The sequence below is a fragment of the Schistocerca gregaria genome, chromosome 1 (genome assembly GCF_023897955.1).
Source record: "Schistocerca gregaria isolate iqSchGreg1 chromosome 1, iqSchGreg1.2, whole genome shotgun sequence".
NCBI lineage: Eukaryota > Metazoa > Arthropoda > Insecta > Orthoptera > Acrididae > Schistocerca > Schistocerca gregaria.
Genome location: NC_064920.1, coordinates 826,239,460 through 826,254,269, shown reverse-complemented (window position 1 = coordinate 826,254,269; position 14,810 = coordinate 826,239,460). Strand labels below are relative to the sequence as shown.

Genomic DNA, 14,810 nt, shown 5'->3' with positions numbered 1-14,810 from the left:
TGCTGGAGAGCAAAAGGAAAGGTCAATAGCCGATGACGACCCGTAAGCAGTACAGAAATGAGTGGGAGCACAAGTGTTGAGGATGCACAGTTCTTCAGACATCATTAGGCCTTCCAGAATGCAACACCTGGGGCAAGTAGTTGGAGAGCCCCATAAGACATTATGAGCGTTGAAGTCCCCCAGAAGAAGAAAAATGGGCGGGGGAGTTGGCTAATAAAGTCTGTGAGAGCCTCAGAGTCTATTGCATCCTGAGGTGGTAAATAAACTGAACAGACTGTGAGCCTCCGACCCACAAGAATGTCAACTGCAACTGCTTGCAAGTCTCTAACGAGAGGGAGCTCAGATGAGTGGTGCACGTCATGGACAAAAACCGCAACACCACCCTTTGCCCTTTCCCCCGTCAGATCATCTCTTCGATATACAGTATAGCCCCATAAAGAAGGAGCATCAGTGGCCCTAAAATGTGTCTCTTGGAGACATAAGCACAAGGGGCGCTCTCTTACAAGGAGTTTTAATTGGGCCAGATGCGTCCTGAACCCATTCAGGTTCCACTGTAATATGGGAGCCAGTGATCAAGGTGGCTGAACTTTCACCCTGCCTCTGTGCTTTGGAGGTGAGCCCGTACTGGCCGGAGATTTATTCCTGGGGCGAGAAGATCGCCCCCGGTCGACATCAATGTCCATAAGCTCCGATGGCAACCCACGGGAGATGTCAGACAGTACGATGGCCTCGTCATCGGACCGAGCCTGACTAGTCTTCTCAGGTGGCAAAACCTTCACCTTCGGCGTCTTTGTCTTGGGGGTCTTTGAATGCAGAGCCTTGTCAACAGTTGGAGCTTTACTCGGTTGGGCAGAAGGCGCCATATGGGGAACGGCAGGAAGTACCCCAATGTCAGCAACCACGGCCTTGTCCGACATAGCGGGGAGAGCCACAGGTTGCAAAAGAACCGCAGCAGCACAAGTGCACTGGCAAGCACAGGTATTAGTGCGAACACTAGCAACCTCCGTTTGCGTATCAACAGTGGCCAGTTGTACTGGTTTTTTGAAAGCGGAAGCGAAAGATGTTGAAAACACAGGAGGTTGCATGGCCTTAAAGAGCTTCTTGGCCTCACCATAGGGGATGCGCTTAGATGTTTTGATCTCCTGTACCTTCCGTTCCTCGATATAGATGGGGCAGACAGGGTGACTCCCAGAGCAATTCACGCACTTCACAGGCGATGAACAATCGGCTCCGTCATGGGCAGGCTGACCACATTTACCACAAGTGGCTTTCCCATTGCACCCCAACGTAAGATGCCCAAAGCGCTGACATTTGAAACAGCACATTGGGTTGGGGAAATATGGCCGTACTGGCAAACGTAAGAACCCTGCTTTAACATGCTCTGGGAGTCTCGGGCAACTGAACGTGAGAATAAACGAGTCAGATTTGACTAGGTCCCCTGACTCGTTTCATAATATGCTGCACGTCAACAATACCTTCGTCAGCCCACTCAGATTTTAACTCGTCTGTGGGGATATCCACCAAGTCCCTACACGTCACAACACCCTTACTATGATTCAAAGTGGAGTGGAGTGGAGCTCGGTCTCAATAGCGTATTCTCCTAGACAGGTTGCTTTCCGAAGGGAAGCGACTTGACGGGAACTAGAAGTCCCAACTAACAGAGTCCCATTGCGCAGTCGCTTAACAGATTTTAGTGTACCTGCAATTCCCTCAAGACCCTTGTGGATATAAAAGGGAGAAACCCTCTCTAAGCTACCCTCCTTCCATTTAATAATCAAAAACACATTCTGACTATCAGCATGTGCTCCGTTACGACAGTCTGTTAAATCTCTAGCAACACCAGGCGCTGGAGGACTCGCAGCGAGTAGCTGCTTTTTCGATGGGGTGTGTTTTCCTACCAGTGGCCACCCAAGCCACTGGTAGGGGGAAATGTAGAGGTCGAAGGGTCCCTTGCAGTCCCACGAGCAGCTAGGGAACTAAAGGTCCGCTCAGACAGAGCCCCGCGTGCCTGAGTAAGCCTTATACAACTGGAGTGTGGCAGGTGCCCCAGAGTTTGCCCGCTTGCGACTGTTCCACCCCAACAGCCATGCATCTTATAGGCGCGCAGCATACCGTAAGATTGAGGGTTTTTTATAGAGGTTTACCTTCCTCGCAATCCAGGCGGTCAAGCCAAGATTACCATTCCCCGCAGCACACAACATTCCACCGCCGCACCATACGGTGGTCGCTGAAGCATGGCCGGGGGTTATGGTGACAGGAGACTGGCGGTGCTGGCCAGTCCCCAGCTCAGGACCCCGGGGTCGCCAAGCCCGTACTCAGCAAATGAATGCAACCCCCTGTGGGCACGAAAAGGGGTGATGGCACGTGTGGCTCGACTTTCGCAGAGCACCTTGTTCAATTGGCCCATGATCCCAATCCACCAAATAACACAGTGCTATTAAATTGCGAGGTTAAAGGCACTAGGCCTGACATCCTTGAGGAGTTGCACATCTTTAAACACCTGTTGCTTGATAAAGAAAACCTACTTTATGACCAGCTACAATTGAGAAATAAGAACTTTTTCGAACGTTTTCAACCATTGCTTCACCAGCCCTGATGTTATGTTGCCTTGGCAGTCCCCAACACCAGACTCTACTTTCTTTAGTTGAATAGTAATGTATTCAAGAATTGAGAAATAATTTTGCCAAGTAATAGCTAGTCTTTCTTACGGGGTTCGAATCTGTTTAATGGGTTCTTGTTCTCCTCAGAAGTAAATTCGGTTACATATTACACTATTAACAGTTTTAATGCTTATATTAATCCAATTCCTAATGTAAAGGTAGCTACTGTTAAGCATCTATATTTCCATGCGTGCGTGCACATGACTATCAGCGGTGCTCAGTACATAGCTGCTCACTGCGATTAGTTCTGGCGCAGCTCTCCCGGCCTACCTATCTTGCCCATGCTGTGGGGCCTGCTGTTTCCCTTCAGCTAAGTAATGTAGATTTATGACTGGGTACTACGGTGCTATAGTTTTATACTTGACATGGCCAAACTTTGGCATGCAATAATTTAGTGTCAATAGCTTCTGAAGAAGGTCAAATTATTTTGGCTGAAACCTAGGTAAAGATTGGTTTCTATTTGCAATAGAGGCTGACATGTTATATGTTTAATTCATTGGAGAATGAGCTGAGTATACAGTGATAACTTCATGACTGATGGTGGTGGGCGTGAATGGTGCTGAAAGTTAAGATGGCCGAAATGATGAGCATGAAGTGGGCCAAGGACATAAGTCTGTTGTTTCAGCCGACCTTGTAGAACGAGTTGACAGAATGGTTAGAGAAAATCCTAGGTTCACCCTAACTGCTTTGTACATGGAAATACTGGAAGTTTCAATATCTGTCATACACTATTGTTACTGAACATTTAGGCTACAAAAAACTTTCTGGTTGTTGGGTTCCAAAATGTCGATGGACGCCCATAAAAGTCACCGAATGGTGTCAGCTTTGAATTTCCTTGACCATTATCATGATGATGGAGAGAACTTTTTGAAATCAATTGTTAATGGAGATGAAACTTGGATCCAATATGACACACCCGAAACCAAACTACGATCACAACAATGGATGAATCCAAATTCACCAAACAAACCAAAGAGAAAGGTTGGAACCACTATCAATGCAGCTGCTTAGTGTGAAACTTTACGACATTTGTGGAGAGCCATTCAAAACAAACGAAGAGGAATGCTGACTTCAGGAACCGTGCTTGCACAACCCAACAGCTTCTTGAACTATTTCAATGGGACATTTTCAATCGTCCACCATACAGTCCTGACCCAGCACCCTTCTCTGAACTGAGGATGTGGCTAGGAGGGAAGCACTTTCAAACCAACAAAGATCTTCAAAACAATGTCAATGCTCATTCGATATCATTGGCAGCAACATTTTTTGGGGTTGGGTTGTTTTGGGGGAGGAGACCAGACAGCGAGGTCATCGGTCCCATCAGAGTAGGGAAGGATGCGGAAAGAATTCGGCTGCGCCCTTTCAAAGGAACCATCCTGGCATTTGCCTGATGCGATTTAGGAAAATCACGGAAAACCTACATCAGGAAGGCCGGACACAGTATTAAATCATGGTCCTCCCAGTGCCTTAACCACTGCGCCACCTCCCTCATTGGCAACATTTTTTTTTATTTTTTTTTAAGTGGGTATTGCAAAGTTTGTCTACAGGTGCAATAAATGTTTCAACCATTTTGGTGATTATGTTGAAAAGTAACCATAAGTGTACAAAACTTTTGGTAATAAAATAATTTTTTTTTATGAACTTGTCTTATGTATAGCCTATCGGAGGTTGAAAAAACAAGGTCCTCATACAAAGGCGCACCCGACACCTTGGTTGGTCTTGGAACTGTTGGTGTAGGAGAAGACACTGCCCCAAGCCATGTGAAAATTGCAAGAAACTCACTGTGATACATCAGGCCAGTAATTGTGCCCTTAGGAAGTGAATGGAGTCTGAATGAACATGTACCTCAGCATGAAGCCAGTGTGGTGAAGAGAATGCACCCATGGGGAATGTCGCAGGGAGCATAAAGCAAAGCTGTCCAAGTACCAAATGAAAGTGAATTCTCAGAGGCAACAGAGCAGATGGGTGCAGCCCATAATGCCTGTCAAGAGAATCATCAAAAGAGGGAGCATAGGATGGGTGAACAGGCATAGAAGACAGGTCACATAAGGACAACCGTAAGTCAGCAGCCTCAGCACAAAGACTTAACGGGACTGGTACAGAAGGGACCAGAGGCTAAACGTATCTCGCGATGGTGGATGGTGTTAAGACAACATAAGATAGGTGGATGTGGGTATGAATATACAATACAGCCATAATCCAGTTTCAAATGGAGAAGGGACCAGTATAAACAGCAGAGGATGGTCCGATCTGTTTCCCACAAGGTACTGCATGAAACACACAATACACTGAGGGAGCAAGTACAACAAGCTGTCATGGAAGAGATGTGGGTAGACCAACAAAGTTTCCTATCAAACATGAGTCCCAAGAATTTCATTGCGTCAGCGAACAGAAGAAGGAATTGGGTGAGACATAGGGACGGGGGAAGAAAGTCCAGGCACTTCCAGAAGTTCAGACAGACAATCTTGTCAGTGTAAAAGCAGAAGCAATTGTTGACACTCCACAAGTAAAGACGATCAAGACATCTCTGAAGGTGCTGCTCAAGTAAACAGGTTTGCTGAGAGGAGCAATAGATTGCAAAGTCATCAATGAAAGAAGAGCCCGAGATATCTGGCGAGAGATAATCCATAATAAGGTTAATGGTTTTGGGAAACAAGACAATGTTGAGCACAGAACCCTGAGGCACTCCGTGCTCTTGAATGAAAGTGTCCGACAGAGCCGAGCCCACACACACCTTGAAAACAGGGTCCTTTAAAAATTGCTGGATAAAAAGGGGTAGGGGAAACTGGAACCCCCCACTCATCCATAATGTGGAGGATACCCATCCTCCAGCAGGTGTCATATGCCTTCTCCAAATAAAAAAACATAGCCACAGTTTGGCACTTCTGCAAAAAATTGTTCATAATATGGGTTGACAAGGTTACGAGATGATCAATTGCAGAGGGTCGCCTATGGAATCCCCATTGGGAGTTAGAGAGGAGCTTCAGATATTCGAACCACCACACCAGCCGACCATTAATCACATGTTCCATCATCTTGTGGACACTACTGGTGAAGGAAATTGGATGGTAGGTGGAAGGAAGATGTTTGTCCTTACCAGGCTTAAGTACGTGAGTCACAATAGCCTCATGCCAGCAAATGGGGAATGTGCCATCTGTCCAAATGCGGCTATATGCATGGAAGAGAAAGTGTAGACCCTCGGGAGATATGTGTCGCGACTTCAGGATGTTAACACTGTCCTGTACTGCAGTAGATGACCGCGACAAAGATAATGCATGTTTAAGCAGCCTCCTAGTTAAAACAATATTGTAACAGTCACAATTCAGAGGAGAAGGATATCATACTTGTCTCCAGCACCTGTTTCAGAAGGAAGAAGGAATTATGGTAGTGGGTGGAACTCTAAATGTCTGCAAAATATCTGCCCAAGATATTGGAGATATCAAGAGGGTCTACCACGACAGACCAGGAACTGGGGAATAAACCGTTTCCTAAAAGCTAACAGAGATTACCGCAAACAACAGAAGAGGGAGTAAAACTATTGAAAGAGCTTTGAAAAGGAAGCTAACTATCCTTTTTGCTAGCCCTGAAAATGCGGCAACACTGCACACATAGCTATTTATAACAGATACGGTTCACCATCATGGATGGCGTTTAGAAATGCGGAGAGCTTGTCTTCACGCACAGATTACGTCATGGCACGCCTCAGTCCACCAAGAGGTGGGGGCACGTCGTGGTGAGATATGGAACATTCCGTGGCAGAAAGGATAGCATTTGTAATGTTTCTAGCTGGTCATCAATGCAGGGGAGATGGTGTTCATTGAAAGTGGCCAGTTAGGTGTCAAGCTGGCAGTCATCTTCAGAAAGGTGCCAGATGACTGGACGCACAGATGGGATAAGAATTAGCAAATGAAAGACACAGAAGTAGTGGTCACTTTAGAGTGTGTCTAAGAGAATGGACCACTCGTTACGATGAGCAAGCTGAGCAGTACAGATCACAAGGTCCAAGCAGGAAAATGAGTGCATGGAATCAAATTTCTGGAGAATGAAATATTGACAATGGCAGTCACTCAAGCTGGCGAAACAGCAGAAAAATCATCAGCCAAATGTTGGCCGAAGAACTCGAGACAGAAGCCAACTTTGTCAGATTAGACTGAGCAGGTTGTAGATACTTACTAGGAGAGAGCCTCTCTGACAGGGGCGTCTAGAGCCTCAAAGGCAAAGGGGCGCACTGAATTCGCCGAGCAGCAAAAAGGTAGGAAAAGCTAAGCAATATGTTACAAAATGCCTTCCCTGGTGACAGCTGAAGACGAGAGTGAGTAGATGTTGTGAACAGAGAAGATGAAACCAGGAAGGGAAAGATGGATAGCAACAACTTGAAGGTGGATGTGCAAAGAAATGGTGCGACTACAGATATCATCTTGAATGTGCAACACAACTACCTCAAGAAACCACAGTCCCTGCCTCATGGGAATGTCAAAATGGACTGAAATTACGTGTGGGAAGTGAAAGTGATTGTAAGAGTGTAATTTTGTTTCCTGGAGGCAGAAATGAACTGGACAGTATGAGTGAAAGAGAAGCTGTAATTTAACCCTATTTGATTTCATGCTGTGAATGTTCCATTGGAGAATAACCATGTTTGAAGATAGACAGGAGATGTGTCGAATATGGTGGCTGTTACAGTGTTGGCTGCCGAGTGCCAGTTTTCGAACACACACAATGACCATGTTCTGAGGTTGGATGGTTCGGGTCCATTAGTTCGGCAGAGGTGTCTATATTCTCTTTCAGTTGGGGAACAGAGTGGTTGTTGGAGATGTGTCATGGTGAAATGAAGGTTGGTTGGGTGAAGGTATCGTGTGGTGACATTGTTGAAGACGAACATCGAGGTGAAGAAGATAAAGACCATTTGCCTTCCTTTGACTGCTCGGAACCTTGACATTTGTCAAGTGCAGACTGAGACAATGGCTGGCCAGAAGTGCACAGAAAGTCATTGTGGGTGTATTCTTTTTTGGCTTTCCATGCTTCTGTTTGCGAGGCATGCAATTTCACTGATGCAGACAAAAGTTTGTTGGTGTATTGTGCAAATGTAGCAGGTGAAGATGAGGATGTGACCTTGGAGATCGACAATTTCACAACTGTGGCACTAAATTGGAAGTTGCAAGTCTGTGTAATCATGTCCCTCATAGGTCAGGGTGTAGTGAGAGCTGCACTATAATTGTCAGAGGGTGGTGTACAAGGTTTACAGCTAGCAAACATTATCCAAGCAATGTGAGTAGAAACCTTTTCTTTCACACAGATCTCCTGAACGGCTCTCTCATTGAGGTAGATTAGACAGTCACTGGATGAAACTGCACGACCATCCTTGTAGTTGATAGAGAGAGAGAGGGGAAGGGCTTGGACACACACCCTCATGAGAATCCCTGCCGCAGGTGGCGTATTTGGCTGCCTTTTCACAAGATTCAGGGTGTGGTTGTAGCGCTGACATTTATAACAACATGTGGGATTTGGAATATATGGTCTGACAGTAATAGCTTTGTAGCCAGCCTTAATTTTTGATGGAAGTACCACATGGTCAAACGTGAGGAGTAGAGTGCTTTTGGGACAAATTCTTTATCAACCCTTTTCATGGTGTGGAGAACTGCAATCACTCCCTGGTCTGTGAGATAGGCTGTTATTTCAGTCTCAGTCAGACCAGCAAGCAGAATAGTGTATATGACACCAGGGGACGGGTGGGGAGGGGGGGGGGGGGGGGGAGTTCAGAGTGCGGTGGGCCTCTACTTTAACAGGGTAGCTATGGAGAAGTGTTACATTATGAAGTTTCTATGCTTAAAAAGCACTATCCGTCTTCAAAAGTGAGGTCCCATTACACAACCAAGAGCAGGACTTCACAAGACTGGCTATGGAATCTACACCTTTTTGAATAACAAATGTATTAACTGTCTTCCTTGAGTGACACCACGAGGTATACGGATGCAGCTCGAAGAGGCATCAATTCTTTCATTTCAACCTATTGAACAAAACACACAAATACACACACAGAATTACTAGCTTTCGCAACCGATGGTTGCTTCTTCAGGAAGGAGAGGGAAAGACGAAAGGATGTGGGTTTTAAGGGAGAGGGTAAGGAGTCATTCCAATCCTGGGAGGGGAAAGACTTACCTTAGGGGGGAAAAAAGGATAGGTACATACTCGCGCGCACGCACGCACGCATCCATCCATCCATCCATCCATCCATCCATCCATCCATCCATCCATCCATCCATCCATCCATCCATCCAGACACAAGCAGTCTGATGTGTCTGTATGTATGGATAGATATGCGTGCGAGTATATACCTATCCTTTTTCCCCCCCTAAGGTAAGTCTTTCCGCTCCCGGGATTGGAATGACTCCTTACCCTCTCCCTCAACATCCAGGAAGGTGGCTTGGGTTTTGGAGAAGGACCAGGTCAAATTCAGATTCAAAAAGGAGTTGAGGTTATGGAGGAAATTAAGGAGTGTTTCTTCACCATGAGTCCAGATCATAAAGATGTCATCTATAAACCTATACCAGGCCAGGGGAAGCAGCTGTTGGGTCTTCAGGAAAGCCTCCTCCATGCGGCCCATGAAGAGGTTGGCGTAGGACGGAGCCATCCTGGTTCCCATGGCAGTTCCCCTGATTTGTTTGTAGGTTTGGCCTTCAAAAGTGAAGTAATTATGTGTGAGGATGAAGTTGGTTAGTGTGATAAGGAACGAGGTTTTTGGAAGATCTTCGGGTGGGCGTTGGGAGAGGTAGTGCTCAATGGCAGAGAGACCATGGGTGTGTGGGATGTTTGTGTAAAGGGATGTAGCATCTATGGTGACAAGAAAGGTTTCAGGTGGGAGAGGAGTGGGAATGGATTTGAGGCGTTCTAGTAAGTGGTTTGTGTCCTTGATGTAGGATGGGAGTCTGCGGGTGATAGGTTGTAGGTGTTGGTCTACCAGAGCTGAGATACGTTCTGTTGGGGCTTTGAAGCCTGCTACAATGGGACGGCCAGGATGGTTCTCTTTGTGGATTTTGGGTTATAGGTAGAAGGTAGGGGTACGTGCTCAGGTGGAGTGAGTAAGTCTATAGAAGCCGTTGTGAGGCCTTGTGAGGGACCTTGGATTTTTAGGATTTTCTGCAGCTCAGTCTGGATGGAGGGAATGGGATCCTGGGTAACAGCTTTGTAGGTTGAGGTGTCGGAGAGTTGACGCAGTCCTTCTGCCACATACTCCACACGGTCAAGTACCACAGTTGTGGAGCCTTTATCCGCCAGGAGGATTACAATAGAGAGGTCTGTTTTCAGCTCCTTAATGACACGGGATTCAGCTGGGGTGATGTTGGGGGTTGTCAGGATGTTCTTCAAGAAGGACTGGGAGGCAACACTGGATGTGATTAATTCCTGAAATGTCTGCAAGAGATGGTTTTGGGGGAGGGGAGGAGGATCCCTTTGAGAAGGCGGTCGGAACTGTTCTAGACAAGGTTCAACACTGGGTCTAGTATTTGGGGGCTGTGTTTGGGTAGTGAAGTGATATTTCCAGTTGAGGTTCCGGGTGAATGAGAGGAGATCTTTAACCGGGGCAGTATGGTTGAATTTTGGTGTGGGGCTAAAGGTTAAGCCTTTTGATAGAACATATGTCTCTGGAGGAGAGAGGGATCTGGATGAGAGGTTTAGAACTGAATTGGGGTTGGTGATATGTGGCATTTGACTCTGGTTATACTATATACCTCTTTACTTCTGTATGCATCCTCTTTGGTTTGAAGCTGGCACAGTACCAACAGTAGAATATCTTTGGCTTCCCTCTGACAACCATGCTTCCATCCTTGCTACCCTCCCTGTTTTCCTTTCCCTGTTGCTTCATAACCTGGGTTGTGAGTAACTAAATCCACTTTCCTTTCTTCCCTTTCTTTCCCCTCTCTCCTCCCTGATGAACGAACATTTATTCCGAAAGCTAGGAACTTAAATTTTCAGTTGTTTTTTGTGTATCTATCGGCTGTACTGAGCTGAGGTAAGTACTGGACAGCCCCTCTATCTCTTTGTTAGTATTCATACACAGACACTAGCAGACAAATTAAATAGAAAGAAACTTCCACATGGGAAAAATATGTCTGCTTGTGTCTGTGTATGTGCGGATGGATATGTGTGTGCGCGTGCGCGCGAGCGCGAGTGTACACCTGTCCTTTTTCCCCCCTAAGGGAAGTCTTTCCACTCCCGGGATTGGAATGACTCCTTACCCTCTCCCTTAAAACCCACATCCTTTTGTCTTTCCCTCTCCTTCCTGAAGAAGCAACCATCGGTTGCGAAAGCTAGTAATTCTGTGTGTGTGTGTGTGTGTGTTTGTGTGCTTTGTTCATGTGCCTGTCTGCCGGCGCTTTCCCGCTTGGTAAGTCTTGGAATCTTTGATCATATGTAAACTTGAAGATGGCCATTTTACACAGTATTTATGTCAGCCTCAGACATCCAACTCATCTGTTGGCAAAACTCAGTGTCACTCAGAGCATCTCTGAAAATGTCCCGCAACCTTTTGCACAAAACATCAGAAACCATACCCATACAACCTGGAAGACTAATCAGCAATTGTTCATAGGCCTTAGTGTGAGCTACAAGACTCAAATTTTTGTGGGATATGCACAAGAAGAAGCAATATACTGGCCTGCTCCTATCGGAATGTATGATCTCAGAATTTTAATTGTCAGCTACACTGTGATTAACAACAACTATCTGCTAACTTCTGTCACTGTTGGCTCATGAGCACCTCTATGTAATTTTCCATTACCAATGTGTTCTTCCTCCATATTTTTCCATTTCTGAAGTTAACTAGCTCAATTTTCAAGCTGTTAAGAAGTGGCTAAATACTTGTTTTATGTGTTACCATTTGAGGTGAGGAATATTCGTATAAGCAGTTTTAAGACAAACATTTTATACAGGCACAAACACCTGGAACAATGGAAATTATTTCCTTGCGTCATTCTAAAATGGTTATCAAAACAGATTTACAGTTAATGAAACTGAGAACATGTACCACTGCAACAGTATATGCACTGGAAATAATGGGGGTTAACAAGTTGTTTGCCAGGGCATATACATATTTCATTTGGCATGAATATTTCACTTTGTCGTTCCAATGGATATTAACTACAATATTGATGTTCTCTTCTGTACAATTCTTGCATATTTTATTTACTCTTATATGCAATTTTCATCACTTTTAATGGATAATAATTATGCAATAACTTTATTCTTAGGGTTTAATTGAAAATATGAGAAAAAAACACAATGTAATAGTATCAAAATATAACTGTAAACATAAAAGAATATATATTTCCAAATTATTATAAAAGTGTAGCAAAATACATGCTAGTACATACCAGGCAGTATCTTCTAGAAATATACCCTCACGCTCCAAGTGCATGAAGAGTTCCCCACCACTAAGGTATTCCAGTATGAGATACAGTTTGCCTCCAGTTTGGAATGCATACATCAGCTCCACAATGAATGGATGCTATACAAGCACACAAAAATAATAATTTACTTCACTTTGTGATAACATTGCTGTCTGACAGGGAAGAATAAGTACAACACTTCATTATTCAATATTTTCAGCTAAAAAGTAATAACAGATTCATGGTGACAAACTGTGTATGTTCTACATTACAGTGAAATATGCAAGGAAGTGAAGCCACTTCACACAAGGTGGAGTGGATAAGCACTCCACTAAAAAAAGGAACATATTTTATGAGGGAGTAAAGAGTTTTCAGTGTCTAGCAGTGTGTGGACTTAAAGCCCATAGTAAATTGTCACGATCAAACATGCAGTCTAAGCTTAGTACTGTCAATTCTGCCTCTCCTCTCCCTCTCGTCTAAGTGTTTGTGTTGTTTGAATGTGTTGTTTTAAACTCTTTATCTCCATTTATAATTTCTTGTCAACTCTCACTTCCAACTGATCTGACACACTGGATTAATTCAGAATCATTATGTATAGCATGCTTCAGATCTATGGTATTGGCACTTTATCTTGGAATTGGTGCCATTGATCTTTTTCCAGTTAAATGCATTTTGGGAAAACCAGTTAAGGACAAAAAGAATAGGTGGAACTCAAATTGCCTGGAAACTGCTGGAAAACTGAGGAAACTAACTCATCTTCAGAATTTTCAGTTTGAACATGGGGAAAAGTTAGTACTGTTCAAAATAAGTCTCAAAATTGAAGACAATGGAAGTGCAGACATTCTTGCTGCAATACACTTTGATGCTGCTCTTTTTTAAGTAACAGTAGCAAGGGATTCCAGGGAGACGCGAAGTGCCACTTTAAGAAATCTACATAGCACTTTTTTTAATGAACATACCACATTTAAATTTATTATGAATTAAGGAAAGATTAATTACATACAAAAACCACCTTCTGTGCCTGGTTTCCGACTCAAAGTTTGGGCTTGAACTGTTGTATTGTTGACTAATGAAGCCGGCCTCAAATTTAATGACAGGATAAATATCAACAGAGGTGATCTCTCAGGTTCTCTCATTTCATTATAGGTCAGAAGAAAATCCTTACTCATAACATGATCACATCAAGTTTATTCATTTTAGTCAACCAGCAAATCTGGTATAAGTGTAGCCAAGATGAACTCATCCATGATCAAGTTATAAGACAATACCTCTTTTATGAACAATCAACTAGGAAAGCATGTCTAAACAGTGACTTGTAAGAGACACTATTATGAAGTTTAAACCTGTGATTTGGACACTTATTTATTCCACAACCATGGTAAATTAGCCTATTACACTAATGTTCTTGGATATATATTTACTAAAATTGGTTTATATAACCAAAGACACACGTTTTGATGATGACTTGTGTACTACTCAAGTCTGATGATTTTTGATACTTTTAACACTTGAAAATTGTCTCAGGCCGAAATCTAGGCAAGCCTTTTCAGCTCTGTAACCTAGATACACTTTACTGTATTCAAGCCATGGTCTCCAATATTTTTTACGCCTGCCCCCCCCCCCCCCCCTCCCACCTCTTGATGTGTGAATGCAAAATGTTTTTCCCAGCCAGTGCTATGTGAAGCCAAGAGAGGCCTGAGTGCAGTGTTGTAATTAGAGTGACGAACACACAAGGGTCAATAATGCAAAATATCATGCCACACAACTGAGCCCGCTGGCACGCACTGAGCAAGATGTTCAAATAGCCAATCAGCAGTATGACCTCACTGTGAAGGGAGCGTAGTAAAATTCTGCCAACCACACACAGTGGACTAAGAACATATAAATCATCTGCAGAACAATTTTTAGCCCACTGACACAGCAGAAAATAAAGAATTGAAAACCTGAAACAAGAAGCTGCCACAATGCAGGACAACAAAGAACTCTGACAGGCCCAGAAAACCAGGCCACATTCGATTGTCTTCACCGAGGGATAATGCTGCTGCCCTGAACAGACAGCTACTGACACACTGTCACCGTTCTGGAGAGGCACGCTAGCTGCAGCTGCTACTACCACCGCCACCTAAAGGTCCCTTTGCAAAATTCAACCTATGGTTATTTCAATTTACCCAAATCCCATCTCACTCATTTCCCATATTTCTGCAATTTCTTCACTTTTAATCTGTAGTTTGTAACCAGTCAATTACAGAGTGCACATCTGCCCCTGTGAATATTTTTGTGGTTTAAAATCTAGTTTCAAAATCTCTGTCTTATCATTAGATAAGATGTGTGTCTTCTGGACTTTTCCATACATAAAACCTTCTTTCATTATTCTTAAAACATGCATTTGCACTAATTAAACAGTGTTGTGTGGAAGATGCTACCAAGTGGTTTTAACATTCATTCCTTTTCACCAGCCCAACAATTTTTCCTTACAATTGATTTCATAGTATCAAACTCCAGTAAACCAACTTGATTAAAATATAATCTCATTTTGTGTGCTGAAAAATGTATTCTTCTTCAAGCCAAAACTGCAGAAGGTACTGATGATGGACACTGGGGTCTGGAGTGAAGGCAGCATCTTAAGTCATCCCAAAGGTGTTCCACTAGTTTCAGGTTGGGACTTGGGGCAGTCTTATTCATTTCAGGACTGTTATTGTCCATAAACCATTGCCTCACAGATGCTGCTTTATGATAGGCTACACTGTCATGCTGATACAGCTAATCATTG

General features: G+C 44.0%; 1 protein-coding gene across 1 annotated transcript in view; it reads right to left on the bottom strand.

Annotated features, from left to right (window-relative positions):
• Positions 1 to 14,810, bottom strand: part of LOC126271682 (ribosomal protein S6 kinase beta-1) — a 201,082-nt gene that overhangs the window by 104,269 nt on the left and 82,003 nt on the right. The window contains exon 4 of the mRNA XM_049974171.1: positions 12,026 to 12,159. Coding sequence (XP_049830128.1) covers positions 12,026 to 12,159 — 134 coding nt within the window. The remainder of the gene's footprint in view (positions 1 to 12,025; positions 12,160 to 14,810) is intronic.